At 39.5% G+C, this 25,289-nt stretch overlaps 4 protein-coding genes across 18 annotated transcripts in view; 2 read left to right on the top strand and 2 right to left on the bottom strand.

Annotated features, from left to right (window-relative positions):
* The window catches only part of agfg1a (ArfGAP with FG repeats 1a), a 20,066-nt gene extending 14,284 nt beyond the window's left edge, over positions 1-5,782 (top strand). For 3 of the 14 annotated variants that reach the window (XM_016661546.1, XM_016661550.1, XM_016661551.1), the window contains 7 exons: positions 927-1,116; positions 1,502-1,578; positions 2,279-2,386; positions 2,649-2,693; positions 4,603-4,758; positions 4,879-4,973; positions 5,545-5,782. In XM_016661546.1, the coding sequence (XP_016517032.1) occupies positions 927-1,116; positions 1,502-1,578; positions 2,279-2,386; positions 2,649-2,693; positions 4,603-4,758; positions 4,879-4,973; positions 5,545-5,604 (731 nt within the window). In that variant the 3' untranslated portion in view covers positions 5,605-5,782. Of the gene's footprint in view, positions 1-77; positions 294-926; positions 1,117-1,501; positions 1,579-2,278; positions 2,387-2,648; positions 2,694-3,520; positions 4,512-4,602; positions 4,759-4,878; positions 5,326-5,544 lie in introns of those variants that run through there. The other 11 variants (XM_016661539.1, XM_016661544.1, XM_016661540.1 and 8 more) reach the window with 8 other exon arrangements.
* Positions 5,783-6,066: 284 nt separating this feature from the next.
* Positions 6,067-11,008, bottom strand: slc19a3a (solute carrier family 19 member 3a). Its single transcript, XM_007573619.2, has 7 exons — positions 10,637-11,008; positions 9,358-9,593; positions 8,729-9,251; positions 7,810-7,888; positions 7,499-7,691; positions 7,263-7,404; positions 6,067-7,181 (listed from the first exon to the last, which is right to left on the bottom strand). The coding sequence occupies exons 1-7, from the start codon at positions 10,781-10,783 to the stop codon at positions 7,032-7,034; spliced, it is 1,470 nt and encodes a 489-aa protein (XP_007573681.1). The 5' UTR covers positions 10,784-11,008; the 3' UTR covers positions 6,067-7,031.
* Positions 11,009-11,056: 48 nt separating this feature from the next.
* Positions 11,057-15,678, bottom strand: slc19a3b (solute carrier family 19 member 3b). The gene is made up of 8 exons (XM_016661530.1): positions 15,304-15,678; positions 15,012-15,191; positions 14,396-14,561; positions 13,923-14,238; positions 13,055-13,206; positions 12,223-12,415; positions 11,468-11,609; positions 11,057-11,247 (listed from the first exon to the last, which is right to left on the bottom strand). The coding sequence occupies exons 1-8, from the start codon at positions 15,451-15,453 to the stop codon at positions 11,095-11,097; spliced, it is 1,452 nt and encodes a 483-aa protein (XP_016517016.1). The 5' UTR covers positions 15,454-15,678; the 3' UTR covers positions 11,057-11,094.
* An 845-nt stretch (positions 15,679-16,523) lies between these two features.
* Positions 16,524-24,429, top strand: daw1 (dynein assembly factor with WDR repeat domains 1). 2 transcript variants are annotated; one of them, XR_001658847.1, is made up of 13 exons: positions 16,524-16,651; positions 16,926-16,998; positions 17,103-17,247; positions 17,908-17,966; positions 18,579-18,701; positions 18,802-18,901; positions 19,815-19,922; positions 20,380-20,486; positions 20,613-20,715; positions 21,501-21,615; positions 21,732-21,808; positions 23,512-23,748; positions 23,865-24,429. XR_001658847.1 is itself a non-coding variant. In XM_007573620.2 (13 exons), the coding sequence occupies exons 1-13, from the start codon at positions 16,612-16,614 to the stop codon at positions 23,897-23,899; spliced, it is 1,248 nt and encodes a 415-aa protein (XP_007573682.1). In that variant the 5' UTR covers positions 16,526-16,611; the 3' UTR covers positions 23,900-24,429. The 2 variants fall into 2 exon arrangements, 1 of the variants encoding a protein (XP_007573682.1); XM_007573620.2 differs by having other exon boundaries at positions 16,526-16,651; positions 23,512-23,674.
* Positions 24,430-25,289: the final 860 nt, after the last annotated feature.

A 25,289-nucleotide genomic window follows, 5' to 3' on the forward strand; every position in this document is an offset into this window, starting at 1 on the left:
CTCTGTTCTGATCTTTTGTCTCAAAATTTCCAATCAAAGCTTTCCTTATGACCTTTTAATTTCTCTCTTCCATGCAGGTAGCGCCTCAGGGGGACTAGCAAATGCCAATTTTGCAAATTTTGACAACTTCCCCAAATCGTGTAGTGCTGACTTTGGATCCTTCAGTTCCTCCTCCCAGAGTAACTCCACGAGAGCTGACAGAGACGTTGTACAGAGTACTAACGTTCCCATCGATAGATACGCAGCCCTGGCTGACCTGGATAACATGTTTAGCTCTGCCAAAACAGAGGAAGGTAAACCTTTATGGCCCAGCCTGTTTTGTAGATTTTAGCTGCCAGGACAACAGGATCATATGAAAGCAATAAAGAATTTGCTCATGCTCTCAAGGATTGAACCCCCTGAGGATTTCTTTCTTGTCCAGGCCGGGTCATGCACAGACGCTTTAAAACAAGGGCAGATTCTTTATATTGTTGTACTGACTTTGACATGTTCAAGGAAACATCGAAATTTGATCATTGTTTTATTGTAAATCAATGATCAGTTTCATTTACGGCATGTTTGTTTTTCATCCATAAGCATTATTCATTAACCTAAACAACGACCACATGCTGCTGCTTTCTGTCCTCACTCTAAAAAGTGCCATCTGTTTGAACAATTTATCGACACGGTCGAATTCTGGCACTAAAGCATCTCCGAGTTGGTTCGGGCTGATTTAATTTTAACTTATTTTCTTTTAAATATTTTCACTTTTTTTTTTGCCAATAACTGACTATTGTTCCCCATTTTTAATAGGTTAAATATGGCAGCTCTTGGGACCTTTTGGTTTTGTGTCTTTCAGAGTTGACAAACTTTTTTTATTTTATTTTTTTATTTTTCCCTGCGAGGTAAATTCAACTCTGCTCTTTTCTCATGTGCTTCTCTTTCAGGGGGTGGTATTGCTGGAGGCGTGAGCTCTGCTGCTGCTGCAGCCTCAGCAGGAGTTGCCGGTTTGCCTCAGAAGCAGTCAGCAGGCATTGCTGCAGGCGACCGTTACGCTGCTCTAGCGGAGCTCGATACCGTCTTCAGCTCCTCAGCACCTGCCACCAGTGTTTACAACACCTCTAGCACTTCCCAAGGGTAGGATCCAGCACAAACCGCTCACACATCTGAGAAGGGCACTGGTTGATACATTTTTCTTTATTTTTTATGTGCAACTATCTTGATGTTTTTTGGGGGGGGTTTTGTTCGTGTGCATTTGTGTTTTTATTTATGCATATTGTCTATGAAGAAGTTTTTATGTTTAATGGCTATTATAGATTAGGTTTTTATCTGATCCTGATTAAAAAAATTTTGTGTATCAGCCGATTGTGAATCATACCAGCTGGATATTTAATAGATCTAAATAATATAATATGCAGTTAGTGTATTAGAGATCCAGCAGTCTAATAAAAATTAGATTTATGCAATCTTTAGAAAATGCACTTCTTTCTTACACAAGGCTCTTGTTTGGCCGTTATTGCAGTAATGTCTTTGGCTCAGAGACGGTTGCCTCAGCGCAAGCACAGCAAGCGATGCCCGGTATGCCTCAGGGTTTTGGAGGTAAGTGAATCTGTTTTTCCTTATGTATATAATTACGTAATAAAATATGGATCATGAGTTGCAAGCTCAAATTGCTGATACCACAAACATAATTCAAAAGCAGTTCTTGACTACATGGCCGTTCAAGTGAACCTATTCCTTTGCAGACGAAACCTATTTTTCTGTATTTCCTTCATAGTCCACACGATTGTTATAGGAAATCTCTGTTTGACATGGATTGGTCCGGTTTAGGTCTCAGTACTTGGAGTGTTTTCTGTTTTGTCCCAGAGGCGATGAAATATTGCCCAGATTCCATGAAAAGAGTAACAAAAGCCCTTTGAACAGTGGGTGGTCAAAATTTGTATTTTGACCACCCACTGATGAAATGCCACCCTGAGCGGTGAGCCATTATATTAAGTTGTCAATGGTAGTTGACAACTTAATATAAGACTCTTTCTGGATGTCTCAGTTTGTAAATTGTCATTTTGATTATTTGTGAATATGCTGCCGGGCTTTTTTATGTAAAACCACAGTTTGGAGCTTTATTATCCACTTACTTTATTTCCTTTAATTCATCGGAACAATACCGTTTTATTAAGATGTTGGTTCCAATATTGGAATTCTTTGGAAACCAGTTTGTCACATGCTCGCTCTTTTCTTCTTCTTCTTCTTGTTTTTTTTACCTTCTTCTCACATGCTGCGACTTGACGTTTTCCTCCAGCAGCACCATCAACCAACCCGTTTGTAGCCGCTGGAGTCGCCCCTGCAGCAGCTCCCACCAACCCATTCCAGTGCAACGGCAGAGCGGCGAATATGGCAGCTGCAGCGGGTCTGTTCTTGTGCTTTTTTATCTGTGATTTCTGCTTCTCGTCGTGTGTAGCTGTGGGGACGTGAGGGGAAAACAGCTAGTGAATTATTCAGCAAGTCTGCTGAAGACTCATTTAGCAGTTAGAGCAGATGGGAATATTCTGAATTGAATGAAAAAGTAAGGAGGCAGTTACACTAGTGTTTGCATTCTCTGCATACAGGATAAAGCAATCTGTAAAATCCAGAATTTGAGATTTACTAATTATTTTTATCATGCTGGACAGGCTTGATGAGTGCCCCTCATTGGCAGGGTTTTACCCCCACCTTTGGTAGGTCGCTATGAGGTGTTTGCTTACCTTTCTACTTGTGTGCTGTGAACTGACAGTGACTAATATTTATTGCCATAAATCAATTTCTTAATTAGCTGAAGAAGCAAGAGTTGCATATTTAAAAAAAAAAAGCCTTCTGTTGTGGCAAACATTTTTTTTTCTTATTTGGTGCAGTTGTTTGTTTTTAAACTCTCGTTTCACCTGGTGAAATGTTCACTTCATTTTCATCATGAATTATTTTCTTGTTTCTGTTTAATTGCTAATATTAGCTAAAAAAAAAAAAAAAAAAAAAAAAGACAATCATTAAGGTAGCTCTATTTTGATTAAGCACTAAGCTATTTGGTGTGACTTTTTTTTTTTTTAAATGACAGAAGTGCTGAACAAGTGTAGCTTCATCATGATAGAAGAAATGTATTCTCTAACAACTCTTCAGATTATTAAAGACAACAGAGATGTATTTGCTTTGATTTCTTGAAGTAGTTTGTGTTTGTCACCAGAGGAGATTAATTGGTTATAGTCACCATACAGAAGATCTACCAGTGTATTTTGCATCATCCTTTTGGGTTTGGATGCTGCTGGAATGTCTAGAGGAGAATCGCCTTAGTTGGGATGAAAGAAACCGTGGATTTACTAGGTGACCTACAGGGACCTGGCAGGTGATACTTGGTCCAGTGTAGGTCATCTGCACCGATCTAGTACTTAAATGTGTTGTTCCTAAATACTTGGTTAGTTTTACGGACGAATCGGTCCTATTTATTGCTGTATTGCAGGAATGTGGTGCTCTAACTTCCATCTATACAATGAGATGATATTGATGTTGATTACAGGTGGTAATTTAGCAAAGAAGCAGACCCAAGAAGGGAATGTATTTTATAAAAACAAGAGGCCTTGCAGCACCTCTCTGTGTCTCAGCTCTTTTAACTCTTAACAGGTGATATTTAAAATATCCGATGCGTGAAACACACATTTTTAGAGCTTACATATGTTTGAAATCCACTTTTAAGGCTTCAGCAGTCAAATCAGTTTAGAACTGAGGACTCTGTTAAAGCTCAGCCTGCTGTCGTGATCTCGCAGTGATAACATAAGAATATTAATTACCAAATATGGAAAAACTGATGCACTGACTACAGTAGTTGAATGAAGAATGTTGCTGGGAGCCAAATCCAATGGCCATAGCTGCAAATCAAATGCTTTTAAAAACTTACTCTCAGAGCAGCAAATGACCAAAATGTTTGCACACCGATTTAGATTTTAGAAAGCATGTTGTGGCTAGAGGAGGAGTGAGTCTGTTGAATGCAGAGAGCAGTTTCAGAGTTTCTTACTGGCATTGATTGCATCATTGTAAAAGCAGTTTTGGCAGATCTGATACGGGATTTGAAGTAGGGCTAGAGGAAGCGATGACCCATGAGAGCACCAGGATTGCTGGGTTTGATCAATTTTTTTTTTCTTAGCAGTTCAAAGATCGCTACACTTTCTGAGGCAATTGTCAAGAGCCGGCTGGGACATAGCAGCCTGCATTTTGATATCGGTTCAGAAAGGCTTTAGATGTCTGATTGATTTTAGTGTCACAAAGTCTGTGAGATGGATATTGTGGGTAGCATTGAGTTCTTTATTTTCAGTGACTTTTAGGTGACAGCTAAATCTTTCTGATGACTTATCCACAGCCGAGAACCAAATTTGACAGAGAATCTCTTTAGGACATCGTAAAGATGACGGAGGACAGACGATGTCCTCACAAGCCGACAGATTTTGAGAGTAAATGATTTTTCTGCATACCGTTTGCGCGTTGTTGTAGCTCATGAGCATGCTCGCGTGTCCTAAAAATAAATCTGACATGAAGCAGAAAACGTTTGTTTTAACCTCTTAAACCCCTTTTGGATCTTCTGCCCTGTTGCTTTCTGCTGTGCAGCAGCGCCTTTTGGCACAGGCTCCATGAGTATGCCGTCAGGATTTGGAAATGCTGCCGCCTACAATCTCCCTACCAGTTTCAGTGGAACATTCCAGCAACCCTTTCCTGGCCAGCCCCCCTTCACTCAGCCTCCGGCGTTTCCTCAGCAACCCAACGGTGTGTGTTTGTAGTTCACATGTCCAGTCTTTGTTACGTCGCATTTAAATTGCGTCAATTTGACTAAAACATTCTTAGCTTTATTGTATCTGTTGTGTATTTCGTGTCGTTGTCTATCAGGTGGGGGATTCCCAGCCTTTGGCCAGACGAAGCCTGTTGTGACTCCTTTTGGACAGCCAGTGGCAGCCCCCATGGTCCCTAACAACCCCTTTCTGGTTAGTACAGCAAGATCACTTTTGGTAGATAAAAACTCTTGTGTCATAGATATATATATATACTTTTTTTGTATTTATTTTAAAATGAGTAATGCACATCAATAAGCGTGGCTGCGTCTTATAAATGTGCCAAATGTCGCCTATAGGCTAAATTACGTCTGCAGCCCAAGACATCACTAAAGCAAATGTACAATAAAAGATGCAGTATATCTAATATACTTACGTAAATACATTAGAATATGGAAAAGTCAATTTGTTATTAACTCAATCCACTCAATAAAACGCATTGTATATATCATTCACACTCAGACTGATATTTTAAAGCCTTTGCTTTTAAGTGATAAAAAAAAATTACACTTACAATTAGATTATTACATCAGACCAATAGAACGCAGAAATGTCAGCTTAATGAAAAATATGTGTAATATATGTGTTATTTTGGAAAGGTGCTTTTAATCGGACAACCCGTCTTCATCAGAACCCGTCTTCTCATTTGCCGAATGTGGCCGTAGTGATTTTCATGCTACTTTTTGACTCCCGTGTGTTTTCTCTGCGTCTCTGTTCTTCCCAGGGCGGCGCTCCGCCCGCTCAGTACCCCGCTGGAGGCTCGTCAACCAACCCCTTCTTATAGCGATCCATCTCGTCTGCTGCACAACAGGGTCGACAACCGGCGCGCTTGCACCTATTGCACTGTTTCACCAGTAGCTTTAAAAACACACAACGTTTGTAAGAATCTGTATTTTCTATCGCAGTTTGTCACAAATTAAACAATGTGCAAGACGGAGGCACTGACGGTGTCTTGTGACTAGCAAAAGAAAGAGAGGGGGGAGAGGTTGACCCGCTGTCCTCTGCTGAACCTGTGAACTGGCCTGAGCCACAACGTATATAATCAAACTGGCTGAAAATTAAGTTATTGCATACAGTATATCATTCATCATGCTGCATTTCTGTACATATGTTCTTTTCTCCTCTAGGACGTTAGCTCTTTGTGCATATCAGTATTTGTATAACATAAGATTTGTCGAGACAGGGCTGTCGCTTGGGTACTGCCAGTTTCTGTATTTGTAAAGAACTAAACTGTTTGTGCTGATTCTTTTTTTTTTGGTTAAATTGTTCATACTAAGGAAAAACTTCAGTGACTGAAAACTGAAAACAAGTGAATGCTGCATCCGAACGGCAAACTGGCCGTTCTGCCGCCTCCCTCCCTGCTGACAGAGACCCCGGTCCCAACAATTTTTGAATGACAGTGAACCTCAGACCCACGGGGGGGAAAAGCAGAATGACTGATGGACTGAAAAACCACTTTCATGGGATATTAAAGAATTTTAAGTTAATGTGTAAATATATACAGAATATATATTAAAATGAATTTTAAATAAGATGAAATGACTGAGGCTTTCATTTAGAAATGTATAGGTGCTTCTCAATAAGCTAGAATATAATCGGGAAGTACATCCATATCAGTAATTCAATTCAAAAAGGGAAACTCTTGCTTTTGTTAGCGTGGGCAGGTGCTAATAAGCTCTGCTGAAAACGAAATCGGCAACTCCATGAAGACTGTCAGCAGAGAGAACCGTGAAGTGCTCTTAAAATGTCTTGGTTAACTATTGCACTGAATGTAAAGTTTGAGCATAATAGAAGTATAAAATACACTTCAAAATACAACATAGATCAACACCGGCAGGTTACGTGGCTCCCCATTTAATGACCTTCACCCACCTGGTTGAACTTCATTCTTCATTCAGATCCTAAGATCTTGACTTTTAAACAAATTGAAAGTTTAACTTTTCTCTAAAATGTAATGAACAACAGTTCAGTGCCTTTTTTTTTCTGCCTGAAATTTTGCATTTCCATGGTCTGTAAGTCTAAATGTCCCTTTTTAAATTGAATTACTGAAATTTACTTTTTGTAAATGTTTTTCCAGTTAAGCTGCTCCCACACTGCATGGAAAATTGCTTACATGTGTTTTACTTTAGCAAAAAAACTAAAGGAAAAAGGGCGTTTTATTCCATGATTTGGTGCCACGGGGTTACAAAAAAAAAAAAAAAAATTACAATATCAGAACTTGTGTTCCTCACAGATTTCAGATTGTTTTCCATTTAAAGACAATTGTTCCTTTTTCATCCTCTGCGCTTTACAGACGCTAAATATTCCCCGAAGCAGAAAAACCACAGAGATGACTGAGAAGTAGCTGGCGTAAATGATGAACTGCAAAAGAAAGCACAACCGCCAGAGGGCGTCAGTAAAACCGAAATCTTAGCGTTTGTATCTCGCGATCAGATTGCTTACCTGAGGAACAATGGGAAGGCCCAGCGCTCCGCTGTCAACCACGACGGAAGTGATGATGGTCTGCAGAAGCAGAGCTCCAAAGCTGTTGGCCCCAAACACCAGAGCGTACCTTTCCATCGACAGGTCGGCTGCGATTTGATACCTTGCAGGAATACGTTTTTCTGTTTACTAATGCAACATTTGTACAGTAAAAAAAATAAAAAAAAAATAGCCTTGAACAAAATGATGAGTCTTACATGGCTATTGTTATCAGGAGCATGTACAGGCACTTGAAGATGGTGTAGGTGGCGTAGCAGACCCAGATGTTTCCAGCGAAAGTCATGAGAAATAATGCAGCAGCTCCCAGCCCTGAGAAGCCACCCAGGGCCAGCTCCCCCCACTGCTCCCACCTCACCTCTGTGAAGCCTATGCCATAGGCAGTTGCTGCACCTGGAAAACACCAGGTCAGCGTTTACCCGACCACAAAATACGGCCGTTGAGACGGTACGTCTTTATCTCACAACCTTCCTTTTTTCGACGGTTTCACTTCCTTCTGTTTTCTGCTTACTTAACAAGTTTGACGCTGCCTCCACACCTCCGTTGTAAATGCTGAAGTTCTGAGAGGGCTGCACGTGCTCCCACAGCACCTGGATTGCACACACACACACACACACACACACACACACACACACACCCCCACACACATACACACACACACAGATTACAAGAAAATCTAGAAGCAATTGTCACATTTACTTCTACGGCAGTTCGCTCCGAGCAGAACTGCCTTTTTAACTTCAGGATTTAAGTCAAATGTTTTTTGTATCCTGCGTGTTTCTTGCAATGGCTTGCAGGAATGTTCATCTTTGTCCATTTGGGAGACCCATTTGTTCCCAAGCTTTAACTTCCTGGCAAATATCTTGAGCTGCTGCTTCAGTATTTTCACATCATGCTCTTTCCCCATGCTTCAATCTATTTTTTAAGTGCACCAATCCCTGCTGCATCAAAACACCCCCATAAACTCATCCTGCCACCATTATTTGTACTTCAAAGTTTTGATGGTGTTCGGAGGCTTGCAGGCTTCCCTCCCTTTTAGTTAAATACTCCAACTTAAGTTTCATCATCCTTAGGATATCTCTCCAAAATTTAAAGTATTTGTCTCTGTCTGTTAGCAAAATCTAATCTATTTTTTTTAAGTAGCTTTTGGAGAAATTGCTTCTTCCTCATGTCTGGTTTCCATGTGGTTAACTGCATTCTCTTACCAGCCTCCAGCAACATCTTTATAAGGTTTTTCCTTTTAATGTGCAGATCGTATGCAAATTTTTCACCATAATGTCTTTATTACTGGGACACTGAACCTTTGTGCTACATGGTGATCTCTTTTCATACTTTCTACTTTTAAGTAGTTTTTTTTTGTTGTTAACGGGAGCTCTCATAATGCAAGCTTTTGATTGACTATTGATATTTTTGTTGACTTTGACACTGACCTGTACGTAGTTGACAGTCTGGTTATAGCCACATGTGGCCATTGCCCACCACACTGACCAGTACAACAGCTGTCTGGAGGAATAACACTGGCGGAAATCTCTCCATAGCTGCAGAACGACCTGGCTGCAGGACGCCTCCCCTTTTATCTCCTCCGAATCCTCGTCCTCCTCAACCCGCTGCTCCTCCTTCGTATCTCCTTTGTCTCCCAGGGATGTATTTGATGTTTCTGAGTCGCGTTCTTCACCCTCAGATCCACCCCTGTGCCTCTTTGCGCCTTCCTCTGACGCTCTCTGTCCAGAAAGTTTTCTGTGGAAGAACATGCTTCTCTGTGGCACGGGCAGCAAGCAGGAGGCGACGAGTGCGACGGCTGTGAGCACCAAAGTGAACACGAGGATGTTGTCGTAGGACATGAGGTCGAAGCTGACGAGCAGCTGACCCAGCACCGAGCCCACGGTGTATCCCAGGAGCTGGACGCTGCGGCTGTAAGACGTGGCCTTACGGTATCGTTTTAGATCTACAACACTGTAATAAACATAACAGGATCATTTAGGATGACTGTCAGGTCCACTCTAACTCCACACAGTCCAAACATGTGACTCTGATTGTACTTTTAGTTGCAAGGCGTGACCTGTAGATATAGGAGAAATAGGCCACGTCGCTGGCTGTCACCACCCCGTAGCAGAACTGCATGGCCTGCATGGCCGGCACGCTCTCCGTCCACCTCAGCAGAGCCGTGGTGATGAAGAGCATCACACACTGGAAGACCACCACAGTTTTGTAACGCAGCCAGTCCGTGAGCAGGAAGACCGGCACCAGCACGGACAGGTAGGAGTATGTCCACACAGGAAAAATCTGGTTGTTGACCTGACACGGAGAAATAAGACCAGGAAAACATACAAAAGCAGTTCCAAGTTCTATTTTCCGACCACACTTCTCATTTTCCTACTATCCTCAGAGTTTTTAATAATCCGTTAGACACTTCTCAACCCAATTTTATCCATTTCTGCAATGAATAAAAGATGTTTTGTTTGTTTGATGCCAATGATTCATATTTGTTCCCATGACCACAGGATAATGTCTTTTCACATGGTTATTTAGGAAATTGGAAGCTACATAATGCATCAGCTGGAAAACCGTTGTCCATGGAGTAACTATCCAATGGAAAACTCACACCTATTTGCTCAGTTAAATTCAGGTGGAGACGTTTTTTTTTTTGGTTGGCAACTCTACCTTCGTCAGCCACCATTTTGGCAGAGTCCTGCTCATCCCTAAGCATTTCAGCTGGATGTTTCCATGCTATTCGCCCTTGCATACACTTGTTTAGAGAGATGAACATGACACCTCCAGGCATATGAAAATTATACCCAAGGATAAACCAGCCTTCTACATTTCTCTACCTGATATCTGCTGATTTCTTTGCATTTTTTCATAATGTCACACAAAGAAGCCGCTCCTCTGAGAAGTTAAAATACATCTACGAATGTCCCTCCATTGAACTCAGATGTTGTGAACTCATCTACTAGAAGCCAACGAAATCATTACATCATCATTTGGACTTTCCAAATTGTTTAAGGGCATAATAATCTACACGGTGTAAGCCTCTGACTCGGAAGAAAGTAATAAAAAGATTTACTGTGGTGTTGTGCAGAGGCGAGTATTATTCAGTAAATAAACAGGTGAACGTGCATCACTTTATTGGAGTGAGTCACAGGTGTGGCTATAGGATGTTTCTATCTTCCACTGATTCAGTAATTAAAAACATCTGATCAGGACAGAAAAAAAAACACTTCACAACAAACTATAATACAATAACTATTATAATTGCTGTGTTTTTGCATGAAATCGAGTAAATCTTTCAAATCAGTTGTTTTCTGACGCCCTTCAGTTGTTCAGCTGTAGTTTTGTACCTGTTCAGTGGTCAGATTCTTGTCTGGTCCTGTCAGGAACGGTATGAGGAAAGGTTCCAGCGGCTTCACCGTGCTAAAGAATCCATAGACGCACAGCAAAGTGGTGGGATATCTCCAGTCTGAGCTGAGTCTTTTCACACTCTCCATGTTTGCCTGCTTTCCTTTGCTATGTGTGTGTGTACTTAGTGGCTGCAGCTACTTTGGTCTTGCGTGCCTGTCAGGTTTAGTCATCTAAAGTTAGTGCTGGTTTTGCCAATCAACAGCCAGGTCAAAGAGCAGCAAGGTGTCAGTGATTGTAAACCATGCTTTCTGGACAAATACGTGGGCTTAATTCTTATCAGAAAATATCTGTTTTACAGCTGGAGATATAAGGCAAATGTTGGTGGGGTGGGGGGGAAACACACACACACGAGGCCAGTCAGCATGTTTTTCAGGCACAAGAGTTTTATTGATTATGATCAGAAACGTTCAGAAGAGATCATCTCTCCACCTGGCTCTTTTCCTCTAGTTTCTGTCTGATCCACAGATCGCCGATGTACGCAGGCGGTGTAGATCCCTCGGATCAGAAAGAGAGCTGAGATGGCAGCGTAGTAGCTGCCATATATGATAAACTGCAGAGAGAAACATTTGTCAGTGGCCAGAAACATTATAGTTTTCAAATTAGCCAACAGTATTAAACAAATCCTCTTGTAATGGCCAATCATTACCACCAGGGGTCCCTCCTTAGTCACAAACATATCCTTGTGCTTTCAGTTAGAGTTCAGCCCCAACCTGCTGCCATTTAAAAAAAAAAAAAAGGAAGCAATAAAACAATGAGTGAAAACAGCGTACCTGGGTGACAATGTCCAGTCCCAGTGCGGTTTCATCCACAACAATGACCGTGACAATAGTCTGCAGTAAGAGGGCTATGAACGTGTTGATCCCAAACGTCAAAGCGTAACACTCCATGGAGAGGTTGGATGCTATCTGGAATCTACAGAAACACAATCAGGAGAGGAGCCCTTCTTTAATACTAGACTAATGGAGATATTCGTGATCAGAGTTACTTGAAATTACTTGAATAAATTACATTCCATCTTCATGAAAAAGAGTATCAGTGCACTGCTACTTGAGTTCCGCGACCCACACTTCACCATTAGCCAAAGTTATTATGTGCCAATATGTTGAACTTTAAAAACAATGCAACTCTAGATAATTGATAATATTTACATTATGACTCTATACCCAGAAACTGATAAACACTTGTTCCCTCTGAGGACCTGTTGACACTTTTCATAAGCTTGTTGTATTTCTCGATAAGATTTTTCTGCATCGTCACTGTATTTTATTTCAAATTTTATGAAAATCGATTTGGCTCTAACTTCAGCATAACAAATAAACATCTGAAGAAGATATCAGACAACACCACAGAAGTAAGATTTATGTATCAAGCCAAAGTTTTATGTTTAAACCGAGAATTTATCTCCCTCATAAGAATCCAAGCTTTCACATCCTTTGATTTTTAAATTTGGGTCAAACAGATGAAAAGTTCACCATAAGTGAACTTTGAGTGAAAAAAAAAAAGAGGAACTACATGTTGAGCTTACATTGTGATGGTAATGAGAAACATGTAGCAGGATTTGAATAAGACATATGCGGCATAGCACGCCCATATACTGCTGGTGAACGCCATCAGATACACAGCACCTGAGCACACGGCCGAGAAGAGCCCCAGGGTCAGCTCCCCCCACGTGGCCCAGGTCACTCTGATGAAGCTCACGGAGAACGCTGCAGCGGCACCTGAAATATGAACCAGATAACTGGTTGTTCCATGTACATCCTACCCATTTCGATTCATTAATTTACCCCGAGGCCATCGTCTCTTTCCCCAAGCGCTGACAGTAACAAATCGTGTGCATCCTTAAGCTGGTCTCCTTAGCCCGGCTTGATAAACCTCTTGCAGGATGCACTTAGAATCTACCACCAGCAATAATCAGAGAATCCATTAACTTTTGTCTGTCTCTTTAATTGAAGCAATTACTCTGCTTCCCCTCACGCTGAGCCAGGCTGAGCGTGAGCCAAAAGGAACCCGATGCTGCTGTTCTCTTTCAAAATCAATACGCATTTTCCATTTAATCAGTCACCACATATAACCAGCCCCAGTGCGCTTGTATTTTTTATTTTATTTTTTTCGTTGATTGTGACTTTTACATGTCTCGGTGTTATCAGGCGTGGCAGGAGCTTTAAGCAATGTTGTTAAATGTTACTTGCTGGATGTGATGCAAGTAGAAAAACTTGTGCTGTATAAGGATTTTTTTTTTTTTTCTAGAAATCTAAAGTCTCAAAGGTATTTCTCTGATTTACCTTATAATGATTTGTTTCAGTGATATTTAAACAATTTTCAAAAGGTTGAGGTACAAATAATAACTTCAGACTCACCAACAACAGAAGACACAGCTTCTACAGCTCCGTTATAGACAGATGACGTGGCAGATGGTTCTATATGGTCCCACTTAAGCTGGATGTAGTTAAAGATCTGCATGTAGCCGGCCGTGGCCAATGCCCACCACAAGGACCAGTACACTAAATGCCTGCATGGTGAAAAATGAGACAACATATTATGATGAAGGGTATCCGTAAAATGCACAGTGCTTTGCAAAAGCATTCATGTCTTTTTAGCTTCTTAATGTTGAGTAAAGTTACCTCAGACGTCAGCGTATTTTATTTAAAATTTCATGTGACAGACCAACACAAATGTGCATTTAACTGTGAACTGGAAGGAATGGGAAACAAACACCTGATTTTTAACTTTTTCCCAGAAAGAAGAAAAAAAAAACTGTGGATGAAGTTCGCTGTTCAACTGAAGATTGAGCATACAGATATAGTGGAAGGGGTTTGGATCAAAGCATATTCCTCCTTAGTTAGTGAAAATCTGAACATAAATTCAGTAGAGAATTTGTGGCAAAACTTGAAAACTTATTTTTACACACACTTTTAATCCAATCTATGTGGCTTGAGCTAAAAAGACTCAGAAATGTCTGTTTCTTGTTTTCAAAGCTGGTAGAAATGTTGCCCAAAAAGACTGGAAACTGTTATTGAAGCAAAAGATGATTCTACAAAGAATTGACCGATAGAGGCATATGCACTCCATTATATAAAAAAAATTGAAACCATTTATTATTTTCCTTGTACTACTACTTCATGTTGATCTATTACATAAATCCAAGTGAAATACACTGAGGTTTGTGACTATAAAAACTTTCAAGGAGTACAAACATTTTTGCAAGGCACTGTATGAGAAACACACCTGGAAGAGTATGATTCCTTAAAGCTTTTCCAAAGTAAGGGACCTGCAGTGATCACACTTTCCCTGCTGCAACAGCCAGCACCGCCAGCATGCTCCGTCTCTTCGACCCCCAAGGATTCTCCATCCTTGTCCGCCTCTGAATCTCTCTGTCTGTCATTTCTGACTGACCCTTTTTTCTGCGACCGGGAGCCCACAGCCTCTTCCGGTTTGAAGAACATGGTCCTTTTGGGCATGGGCAACCAGAAAGAGACTAGAAAAGCTGCGCAAACAATCCCCAGAGTTACAGCATTTAAGTAGAAGTAATCTACTCCTGTGAATGAAACAGATAATAATCAGAGTTTGCACAACGTTGGGATCACAGTTTACACACTAACTCTTTTTTGTTATGCATAAAGAAGAAAAGTATATCATACTGCTCGTTCCTTTAGAGTATTGATGAAAAATCAACATCAGCATCTTTTAAAAATCATTACCTCCAAGGGAGACAAGCATTTGGCCAAGGCTGGCACCAAATGTATAGCCTGTGAGCATGGCGCTACGCAGGTAACTTGTGGCTTTTTGATAGCTTTCTAGTGGAATCACGCTGTAAATATAAGAGAAGTAGGCGACCTCTGTGGAAGTCACTATTCCAAAGTTGACCTGTAAATGAGACAAGGCAGTCTTCCAGAAGCTGTTTCTCATTATGAGGCATTATTCACTAGCAAATGTGTTTACTGTAGTTAGAGGACAAAACACAGTGTTACAAAAGTATTTGCATCCCTTGAACGTTTTATCACTGTCACATTACAACAGCAGACTTTTATGTGATAGACTGGTGGAGAGATAATGATACATGACTTTAGGGAATTTTATTTTAAGAGATGAGTAGGACATCCATGTTTGTTTGGCCATGCATTTCTATTTACCCACCATGAAATAGAAATGCATCAGAGTTTGCACAATGTTGGGATCACAGTTTACATCTAGCTCTTACAAGAAATGCATTGTACTACGGAAATGCATTTCTTTGACAGAGACAAGGAAGCAATGAAGAAACGTTTGTGTTTTAACTCTGCATTACAGCTGTTACAGGACGGGTATCTTACTGACCTGAAGGAAGGTCATTGCAGGCAGGCCAGGGGCAAAGGATAGCAAGAGATAGTTACTGACAAGAAAGAGTCCCTGTACCATAATGACAGGTTTGTACTTCAGAAAGTCAGTCAGGAGGAAAACTGGAAAAAGAAAGGCCAGGTATGAATATGTCCAAACAGGAAACAGATAGTTGGTCACCTGCAAGTAAAAAGCAGCAAGAACAGAAATGCTGAGTCAGACAAAATTGCTGAGTAAATTGTCAAATAAAAAAAATAAAAATTATCTAATAAAACGTGTGTGAAATACGTACCACCTCTTCAGAAATGTTCTTGTTTGGTCCAATTAGGTAAGGTGTAAGGAAGGGCTCTGCTACTCGGCAATTAGCAAGAAAGCCATAGATTGACAGCACGATGGTGGGGTAAGCCCATCCAGAAGACTTCAGTTTGGCCCAGTACCCCATAGTATGGCCTCAGCAGAATTTTGTGCTGCTTGACTTTGAAATAATATGTTTCCAAGATGAGGTATCAGTTCACGTTGGCTTCTCAGTATCTCTCAGGTGGATTTCTGTTAAAGCTATCAGTAGTCACAAGAAGCTGGAATACAAACACACAATCTTTATGAGCAACACACACTGTAATCAGTACTCAGGTATATGCAGACTTTGACCTGTTTGTGGAATAGAAGACTTGGCAAATTGAAAGTAATATGTAGAAAACTTTACTAAAGGGTAAATCACCTTCTAAATGTATTCATAGTTATAAAATACATCTAAAGTGTGTTGCAAATCACCAGATGGACTTTTACATGACAAATCATCATGCAGTAGTGCATAAATGAAAAAATGATACGTGGTTGTACAAGATTTGTTAGAAATAAAAACCATTTACATTTCTGCTGGAAACTATTTTAGGGTAAGACTACCAACTTTGCACACATTGAAATTTATATTTGTCCCATTGTTCTTTACAAAGTGGCGCAAGTTCAGTCAGATTGGAAGGGGAGGGTGTGTGAGCTACACTTTCAAATCTTGTGTTTTTTATTGCACTAGTGACCTCAATTTGCAGTATTTACACAGGAACAAATGAGAACCAAGATTATGTTATGTAGCATTACAGTAAAATGAGGGAAATGTTTATTTATGTGATACTCAATAATGATTAATTGCATAAAATCTCAGTAAAGCACAGTCATGTTTGTGGTCATAATATAAAAAAAGTTGTATTTTTTTCACCTTGCATTGATATTTTCACAAGCGCTGGCGTAAGGCTGCCTGTGGTTACAATTAGTGCAGATCCTTTTCTAAGGCAGATGCATGAAACACATGAAGCTCACTCATAACACCAGAAATATTTTTTTTATAGTTCTAAAGTGCAGTTTAATAACCATTTATAAAGAAAGTAGAAAATAATTTCTAAAGGCAACTACAAAAGATGAAAAGTTCTATGCTAATATATGCATCAACAATAACAACAACTATTTTCTCCTAAAGGTGTTTCTTTTCTTTGTCTTTTCTCTACTCCCATCTTAATCCACCCAATTTACACGTTTTGCGCATGTGTGAAGCCGGACACGCGCTGTCGTCACCATAGCAACAGTTTGTTGTGGTCTGCGGCAGAAGATGAGACTCAAGCGGTTTCTTCTCAGATATTATCCACCCGGTAACATTATTATTACTTTCTTTCTGTATTTAATGTGGGTTTAAACATTCTTATAAAGAACATGACGATACTGTGTATAATTGTTTCCAACTTCAAACTAGCATTTATCCAGTTGTATGGAGCTGACAAAGTTAGGTAATTGTGTTCGGTAAACTCAAAACCAAAAAAACAACAACAAACAAACAAACAAATAAACAAACAAACAAAAAAAAAACAACTCGCAGGTTCTTTAATGTGACACCACCAGCAGTTATTGATTTCCTTCTTTCGACAGGTATAATCCTGGAATATGAGCGAGGAGGCTATTCGAGGACCAAATCCATCGATCTTCTGGATTTGACACCTGAGTGCGTGAGTTTGGTCCTTCAACACTAGGATGGATGAATGGATGGACTTTTTTTTTTTTTTAGTGACGTACTGATTTTCCATGCTTTGCGTTCGCTCTTCACAGAACAAATACAGATCAGCTGGTGTCAGAAATCAGACAATCAGAGCCTCTGATCACAGAGTCCCGGGCCGAACAGGTCAAAGAGTTGGTTCTCCGACTCCAACAGAAACAGGGTCAGCAGGACCACCACAGGTTCTGTTTCTGCAAGGTCAGCTTATTTAAATTCCTCGACATGAAGTTTAAATGAAATTAAGTAAAATAGAATTTTTCAATTTTCAAAAGCATCATTACCACCCAGGTTTTCTTTCAAGGAAGTGTTTGAATCTATATTTTTATTTTGAAGTCGGAGGAAAGTGCTTGAAGGAAATGTGTTGACTTAACAAAGTCATTCTAAGTATTATTTTATGTGACTAATTAGATAATTTTCCTTACTTCGGTGCCTTTCTATTCTCTAAATATTTCTTTTATTATGGTGACGCATTCCTGGGTTTGTGGGAAATGCATGAGGTTCAGCTGTTATAGCAGTAGCCATACCTCCAAATTGTCACTAGAGAGCGCTAGTGGTTTCAGTTCTTGGGCCTTGGTGAGTAAACAGTGCTTGATGTGTATGTTCAATAAGACAGCTTAATAGTGTTTTTTATCAGCTGCTTGAGTGAGTTTCCCAACTTTTTTTAATGAGAAAAGAACATATTAATCCATCACTCATAGGCCAGGAGAGAGATGCTTGCTCATTTCATAGATGGATTAATTTTACACATGGAGTTGAATTGGTAACTTTTTTTTTAAATTATGAATTAAGCCAATATTGCCTTGGAACGTTTTCTTTTAATATTTTATCTATTCATATCTATATCTATTCATGTTGCAGGAGCTGAAGGCACACATACTGCCTCTGACCAATATTGCCTTTGATAAATCTGGATCAAGGTGAGAAGTCTTAATGCAGTCAGCTGTCACTGCAACATTTAGCAAATAAATGATGATGACAAACCTACAAATCTTATTAACAAAATAGTCTTGCTCGTTTGAATCTCAATTACTTCACAAAGAGCAAAAATAATCTTTGAAGGGGAAATGGTAGACTGATTATTGGCCATCAGCAATATGAGAACTAAATCCCTGTGGAAATCTTTTGAAAGAGCTGAACTCTCAAGCTAAGAATGAAAAGAAGAAGGAAAAAATACCTGGCAGATGCAATGGCTGTAGCTAGTTTTCTAACAAAAAAAAAAACTAGAATTGTTGGAAAAAGATCTTGCTGGAAAACCTAATAACGTGTCTCAGAACAAAACACATTTTTCCAAATAACAATTTTTCAGATTTTTTTTCCCCTGCTATTTCTTTTTGTTATATTTTAGTTTCACTTATTTAAAACTGTCGGTTTTAAATGTTTTTGCTGTTATGATAAAACAGACTTTGCTTTAGCTTTGCCAGCAGTATGATCTTATAGTTCAGTGGCCCCAATAACTCTAACCTCTGCCCTCTCCCATAGCTGCTGTTACTTACTGCGTTGTTGTTACTCTTTTCTCTCAAATTCTGTAGGTTCATAACTGGAAGTTATGACAGAACATGTAGAGTTTGGGACACCGCCTCCGGCGCAGAGCTGCACACACTCGAGGGTCACAGGAACGTTGTATATGCAATCGCGTTCAACAATCCCTATGGGTAACGAGCTGTTTTATCACATATGAGAATTTTGCTGCTCCGTTGAACGTTCAAAACAAAACGTGCATTTCCCGCTGTCTTTCCTCCTCATTAAACCTAGAGACAAGATTGCCACAGGCTCTTTCGACAAGACCTGCAAACTGTGGTGTGCGGAGACGGGCAAATGTTTTCATACTTTTTGTGGACACCGGGCTGAAATAGTAGGTATTTTAAACTTGAATCAGTCAATTACTGTCTGTTTTTAAGCAGTTTGTGTTAAGGATCAATAATATGATTCGATTTGGATACGTAATGCATATCTTTGGCAGAAAACATGGAGAGAAAATAAAATTTGCCCCCCACCCCTCCCCAAAACAAAAAGAGCAAAGACTATTGCCCACTTGTGGTTATGTTTCTTAACATGGAAGATTATTTTTCTTGAAAGAAGATCATCCAAGCTAATCAAATAAGATAAAGTTTCACCTCAAATTTCTAATAAAATACTTTTTTTCTTCTTCCAACTCACTGTAATTCCAACTCCCATTATAATCCCAAAAAGGAAGTACTATTTTAAAAAGTGTCTTATAACACAGTGCCTCATAAAAGTATCTATGCACTTTATTTTTGTTAGGTCACAACCACAATCTTCAACATATTTTCTTGGGTTTTTATAAAATATAAAGACACAACACAGTGCGTCATGGGAGAAGAAAATAAATGACTGGTTTTAAAAACATAAAATCACAGGAAAATGCACATAATTTACGGTCATAACATGAACAAGAGTGAAAATGTGGTTTGTACTATATGTGGTGTGGTGTGAGTATTTTATATGTGATACTTATCACCACTTGGACAACACTAATGGAGGGATATGGAATGAAAGACAAAATATAACCATGCATTCGTAGTTGTTCCATCACGAGATGTAATAAACACTTTTGTATGTTAAGAATTCATGCACTTTGTTGAGTCTGCCATTTGAGTAGAGCTAAGGTAAACTGAGGATTCAAAGCAAAGGAAATATGTATCTATCATCAAATTTTAATATATCAAATACATCCAGGTCATGTCTCTTAGTTTTGTTGCAGAAAGTGAAATATCAAAGTGTAAAAGGAAGAATCTGTTGTGTAGGTGTGTCTGGCATTCAACCCTCAGAGTACACTGGTGGCCACAGGCAGCATGGATGCCACCGCAAAGCTGTGGGATGTGGAAAGTGGGGAGGAGGTGGCCACACTGACTGTGAGTTATCTGTTCTGTACGACTTGCTTATCTTGCATTATTATCTTGTATTTTAAGCGATGCACATATTGCAAAAGTAGTCATTACTAAAACTTCCTAAAAAGCGCTTTTCTTTTGTGTTTGGTGGCAGCAGTTGTACTTCACAGCATAGCTGTGAATTACCTAAAGAGGAATTTAACAAAAAAAAAAAAAAAATCCACCACCAAAACAATCCTTCTGCGCAATTAATGGTGTTGATTCAGAGATTTGCAGGCTCGGAGTTAGGAGGACGTCTTTCAGAGTTTTTTAATTCCTCACATCGTGTAGAGCTAAAATGACATGAACTAAATCTTGAATGATGAGAAAAATCAATTCCTGAGCCAAACTCTTTCTGTGAGATGCGGAGAAAGAGCGAGAATATAACAGAGAGCAGAAATGAGTCAGCAGGGAGTGACGTTCTTTCTCTTCTTTCTTCCAGGGCCACACCGTAGATGTCCTCTCTTTGTGCTTTAACACTGTTGGCAATCATCTTGTCACTGGCTCCTTTGATTACACAGTTGCTATATGGGATGTTGCTTCCAAAAGGTCAGATGTTATTATTGCTGCTGCGAGTGCGTCCAGTTTTAATGAGTCATCGCTTGGTTTGTACATACACATTCTGCATTTATAAATTAAATTTTGTGTCTTTTTTTATTTATTTTTTTGTCTTAGACGCATTCACACTTTGATAGGTCACATGGGAGAAATTAGTAACGTTCAGTTTAACTGGGATTGTTCTCTCATAGCCTCTGGTTCCACTGACAAGACCTGTAAGGTAGGAATTGGTGGGACTTTTGATTCTTCAACTGTTGTAGCACTTTTTCAATCTGGAATAAAAAAAGCAGTACACGTTGACATTTACTGAAAATCTTGTTGAGCTGTTTTTAGAGACCGTTGATATTTCAGTGAGGAATGTTCCCACTTGTAATGATAACCCTTGTCAAATGTCCTTTCTGTCGGTAAATTCTGAACCATTTCATGCAGAAATTATTCATATCCAATCCATTATTCATGCCTGACTGAATCCCTCTTACAAATCATCTAATCCTCTCATTATTTAACTTGAATGCTAAAATAAAGCTGGAGTAAACGGCCAACAGCGGTCGGCAAGCTTATATTTGAAAACTGTTACACTTTTATATGCACCTGAATATTTATTATTAATAATAAAACAACAGGTGCATAATAATAAATAAAGTTTATTTGTTACTAATAAACTTTAAGTAATGCCTGCTCTGTTTTACATAACGTCAATATACAAAATGCTATTTTTGTATGGTAGTACAGTATATAAGCACTGCAGTGTTTAAAACTTCCAAGCAATTTAATAAAACTTGCACTTCAGCATGTTTGATGTTGCCTTTAAACTACTTTTTAGCCAAATAAGGTGAATGAATATTTGGAAAATCATTCCATTCAAACTTACTTACATTTAAACAAATTTTCTTTATTGTTTGTATGCCTAGTCTTTCTACATGTTTTGAATTATTTGTGTTATTTTTAAGAGAAATGTTCTCTTGATGTGAATCAAAGTGACGTTTTTTTTGTTTTTTTTTGTAGCTGTGGGACGCGGTCAGTGGGAAATGTGTGGCCACCCTAGTCGGACATACAAAGGAGGTGTTGGATGTGTGTTTTGATTTAAGCGGTCAGCTTATTGCTACAGCTTCCGCTGACGGTGAGGCCGTAGCGTCGCGTTAAAAAATCTCTCTCATACGTCTATTCGACGCCTTCACAAACGAACTATTTGAGGTCTTACGTCAATCAAACATAACCTGTCTCTGTGTCTGTCAGGTTCAGCAAAAATATTTAATGCGGCTACACATCAGTGTCTGGTGACACTGAAGGGCCACGGCGGGGAAATCTCCAAGGTATGTTGGGGGTTGGTTGACCAATTTCTGTTTTCAGTCTGTGCCAATATTGGGTTTTGGGTTACTTGATTTTGTTCTGCTGATAAATGTTCAAAATATCGAGGAATTTGGATAAATGTATGTTTATGCTGCAATGTGAGGGGAAGGTACATATTTTAGAAATCAGGTCAAGAAATCAGATGACAAATATGTCAGCCATCAAAAGTTAAGTAAACTTTTGATGGCGTTGCGCAATTTGGAAGTGGAGGGAACTCTGGTAACCTTGCTAAAATAAGATAAATTGTGACGCTGAAATGGAGAGACAGTAGCAGAGGCTTCAGGAGGTCTGATTGTCAGTCTGACCTTGTGCCGTCAGTCGTTCCACTTAAAGCACAATCATTACAGCGTGCCTTGACACATAAATCCTGGCACGAAGATAAAAAAAAAGAAAAAAAAAAAGAGACTGTTAACCTGGTGTTACACGGATTTGTGAAGTCAAGCCGATGCATGCTTTTGCATAATTGGCGATTTGTCTGGCCCTTCTTAAAGGCAAGTGATTTTCGACATTTGTTATTCATGAGCTTATTTTCCTCTGGATCTTACTCAGAGGAGTCCTCTGGATGTGTTTACTGCAACACAGACAGGCAGTAAAAAATAGGCAGCACGGAGGCTGATTCCAGAGGATTATGACACTAATCTGTTTCTAACAGGAGGCTTCTCCCCCTCCCCTACATGCATGTTAACCATGTTTCACTCTGTTTCAGCGTCTCGCCCTTCATGCTTTTTCTTCTCATTTCAACATATTCCAGTCTCAATGTGCCGATTCACCTTGCCAACCTCGACTATGTTTTATTTAAAAAGGAAATGATAGCCTTGTAATGAAATGGAACTGATGCTAATCACTAAAACGCGAGCTTCCATTTGAATTGCAGTGAATGTGACATCTTCTGTGTTTATTGTGAAGCTGCTTATCTGGGGAATCCTTCCTATCTTGGACACTCCATTAGCTTCGTTCCTGCTTTTCAGTAAAGTCTAAATTACCCCCTAATGGGGAAAATGTCCTCTTTTATGAAATTCGGTTTTCACAGTCGCCGCAGCTTGCTCCAAAGCTAAAGGGAAGGAAATTTAACACATCCTGGTAACTGCAGTCTGCCTTCAATGGGAGCATCTAAAAATACCTCGTGGAAAGAGTTTTAGATCTGCAGTACTAACCTAGACACATATCAAGACTATGACTACAACACTTGTATAAAGAAGAGAATCCGAAAGCTACATAGAGCAAAACAAATAGCAAAACTGTAAATTGTAACCTTTCTTTTAAGATTCATCCCTTCATATGTCTTGTTTTTCTGACACATGAAGCAAAAGACATGCAACCATAAATGATGAAGCCTAGTTTAAGCGACAAAAGTCTGAACATCAGCAGATCGTCCAGCTTCTCATTGTTCAGCCTTCAGTCTCTCTCTGTCCTTCGGGATCAGTTTGGGGGTTTTTAATAAAGGCTCTCTTTATGGTAATAGCCTACTAGCGCCCAATTCATTTAATTTTCTATTCCTCTTACCTCTCCATTAGAAAATAAAACAATTTAGAGAATGATAAATCCTGGGCTGTTTCACAGTTGATTTTTTTCGAGAATTTCTTTTGCCAAGTATTACCACGGATGTCTTCATCGATGCTCACGTTGAAAACACAAACTTCTGAGTGATGCCGGCCTCTCCTTGCAGATTTGTTTCAGCCCCCAGGGCAGCAGGGTCCTGACGGCCAGCTCAGACAAGACAGCCCGGCTGTGGGACGTTCAGACCGGAGCCTGCCTTCAAATCCTGGAGGGCCACACGGACGAGATCTTCTCCTGTGCCTTCAACTACGAGGGGGACACCATCATTACAGGTATCTGAAGAGACGCGACGTCGCGCTGTCGCATGTCAGCGTGACAAACGTGCACTTTCAAAAATCCTTGAGGGGCGAATGAAATCCTCCGTGCTAGCTGTCACATTTGCTTAATTGCAAATGTTAGATGAAAAGCATCCAGCTGTGTCCTTCTGTGTGACCACCTGTTTATGCTTGTGCTTCCCTGCAGGCAGCAAGGACAACACATGTCGGATCTGGTACTGACCCTTCCCTCGGCTCCCGCCCCCCCGAGAAAGTGAAAAAAGATGTTTTTAAATCCTTTTCTTTTTTGTAAATCAAAGGCTTAAATGATCGTTTTATTTACTCGCAGATCAGTTGAATTAGGTGTTTCCAAAATAGTATTGAAAGGTCACTTATTGAAATTTGGTCTCAGAGTATTAAACAAGCTTCTAGGAGAGTTATTCATCTATTAAAATTAAAATGAAATGAAAGCACACCCTCCATTTTAAGAGTTTAGCACGTTAAACGATCTGAGTTTCAACAGGTATTTATAAAGTTCAAATTGCACAGATTTATACTTGACATATTCCATCATGTCATGCATGAAACAATGATAAAGCTAAAAGGGATTTGTGGAAAAAAAGACTAAAACACAGTCATCTTAGTAAAGATGGAGACTTGCGTCTTCATTTTAGTCGCAAAAGCAGAGACTTTTTGAGGAAATCTTGTACTGATGCAGTAGAGCTGAAAGTAAGCTATTGACTAGATATCTTTTGAATAAATGATTAATGTTGTGTAAACTGTGGAAACCTTTAGGTTCTCTGTGATGTTTCTTGCCAGTACATGCTGGTAAAAGGAGTTATCAGCGGCCTCCATGTTCATCGATCTTCATTCAAGGCTACAGTAAGCCAAAGAGCACGAATGTTACAAATGATGTACTTATTGTCCTGTTGAAAGGCGCGTTTGATTTATTAACCAGGGACATTCACAGATTGTCAGACTATGAATGACGATGCATGGCGCACAACAATCTGCGTGTTAATTGTAGGATTGCAGTAGTCTCTATTAAGTGACTTGGGGCAATTTGTAAACAAATAAGCCTATTACCTCCAACACCTTGGAAAAATGATTCTTCTTAGTGTGATTCTCTCAGAAAATCGACATGAAACTGCCAAGTTGTTCCTAGCACTTTTCCAAGAACGTAAATATAACTTATGCTTACTTCTAGCGACACCTAAACTAATTTTCAAAAATGGTAGCAGCATCACAAAACGTGCTGTGTAATCATATTAGTGAATTCTGTGACATTAGTAACATTTGTTATAATTAAGCATTTAAAAGATGTTACTACTTTGGGTTCATAACAAACCCAAACCCCAGATAATTAGTAGTTTACCAAGCTACTGGAAAATAGTAACTTATTTGATAAATGTTTTATCAAACGAGTTGCTTGTGGACAACATCTGCTGACATTCAAACAAAAATACTTTTATTTTTAACAATTTCATTTCCTGACTGTGTCTTTACCTTCAAAAACCTTTTATTGCATGGTATTTTAATAATTAACGAACATTTATTGTAGTCCACACAGCTCTTTGCGCTGTGCATGCCGCCCACAGAAACTCTGCCGTAATGCTGAATTTGCAATATATTG

This window comes from Poecilia formosa, unplaced genomic scaffold (genome assembly GCF_000485575.1).
Source record: "Poecilia formosa unplaced genomic scaffold, Poecilia_formosa-5.1.2 Scaffold335, whole genome shotgun sequence".
In the NCBI taxonomy this organism is placed as follows: domain Eukaryota; kingdom Metazoa; phylum Chordata; class Actinopteri; order Cyprinodontiformes; family Poeciliidae; genus Poecilia; species Poecilia formosa.

Excerpts from the sequence above, each read along its gene's own strand:
- slc19a3a (XM_007573619.2), bottom strand. The coding sequence starts at position 10,783 with ATGGAGAGTGTGAAAAGACTCAGCTCAGACTGGAGATATCCCACCACT. Across the intron at positions 7,692-7,809 it reads GGCAGCGTCAAACTTGTTAA|GTGCAGCAACTGCCTATGGC; the intron begins GTAAGCAGAAAA and ends GGTGTTTTCCAG. Across the intron at positions 7,405-7,498 it reads CTCCTGATAACAATAGCCAT|GTATCAAATCGCAGCCGACC; the intron begins GTAAGACTCATC and ends TATTCCTGCAAG.
- slc19a3b (XM_016661530.1), bottom strand. The coding sequence starts at position 15,453 with ATGGGGTACTGGGCCAAACTGAAGTCTTCTGGATGGGCTTACCCCACC. Across the intron at positions 15,192-15,303 it reads AGAACATTTCTGAAGAGGTG|GTGACCAACTATCTGTTTCC; the intron begins GTACGTATTTCA and ends TTTTACTTGCAG. Across the intron at positions 14,239-14,395 it reads AATGCTTGTCTCCCTTGGAG|TCACAGGAGTAGATTACTTC; the intron begins GTAATGATTTTT and ends TATCTGTTTCAT.
- daw1 (XM_007573620.2), top strand. The coding sequence starts at position 16,612 with ATGAGACTCAAGCGGTTTCTTCTCAGATATTATCCACCCG. Across the intron at positions 19,923-20,379 it reads AGGAGGTGGCCACACTGACT|GGCCACACCGTAGATGTCCT; the intron begins GTGAGTTATCTG and ends TCTTTCTTCCAG. Across the intron at positions 20,487-20,612 it reads TGGGATGTTGCTTCCAAAAG|ACGCATTCACACTTTGATAG; the intron begins GTCAGATGTTAT and ends TTTTTGTCTTAG.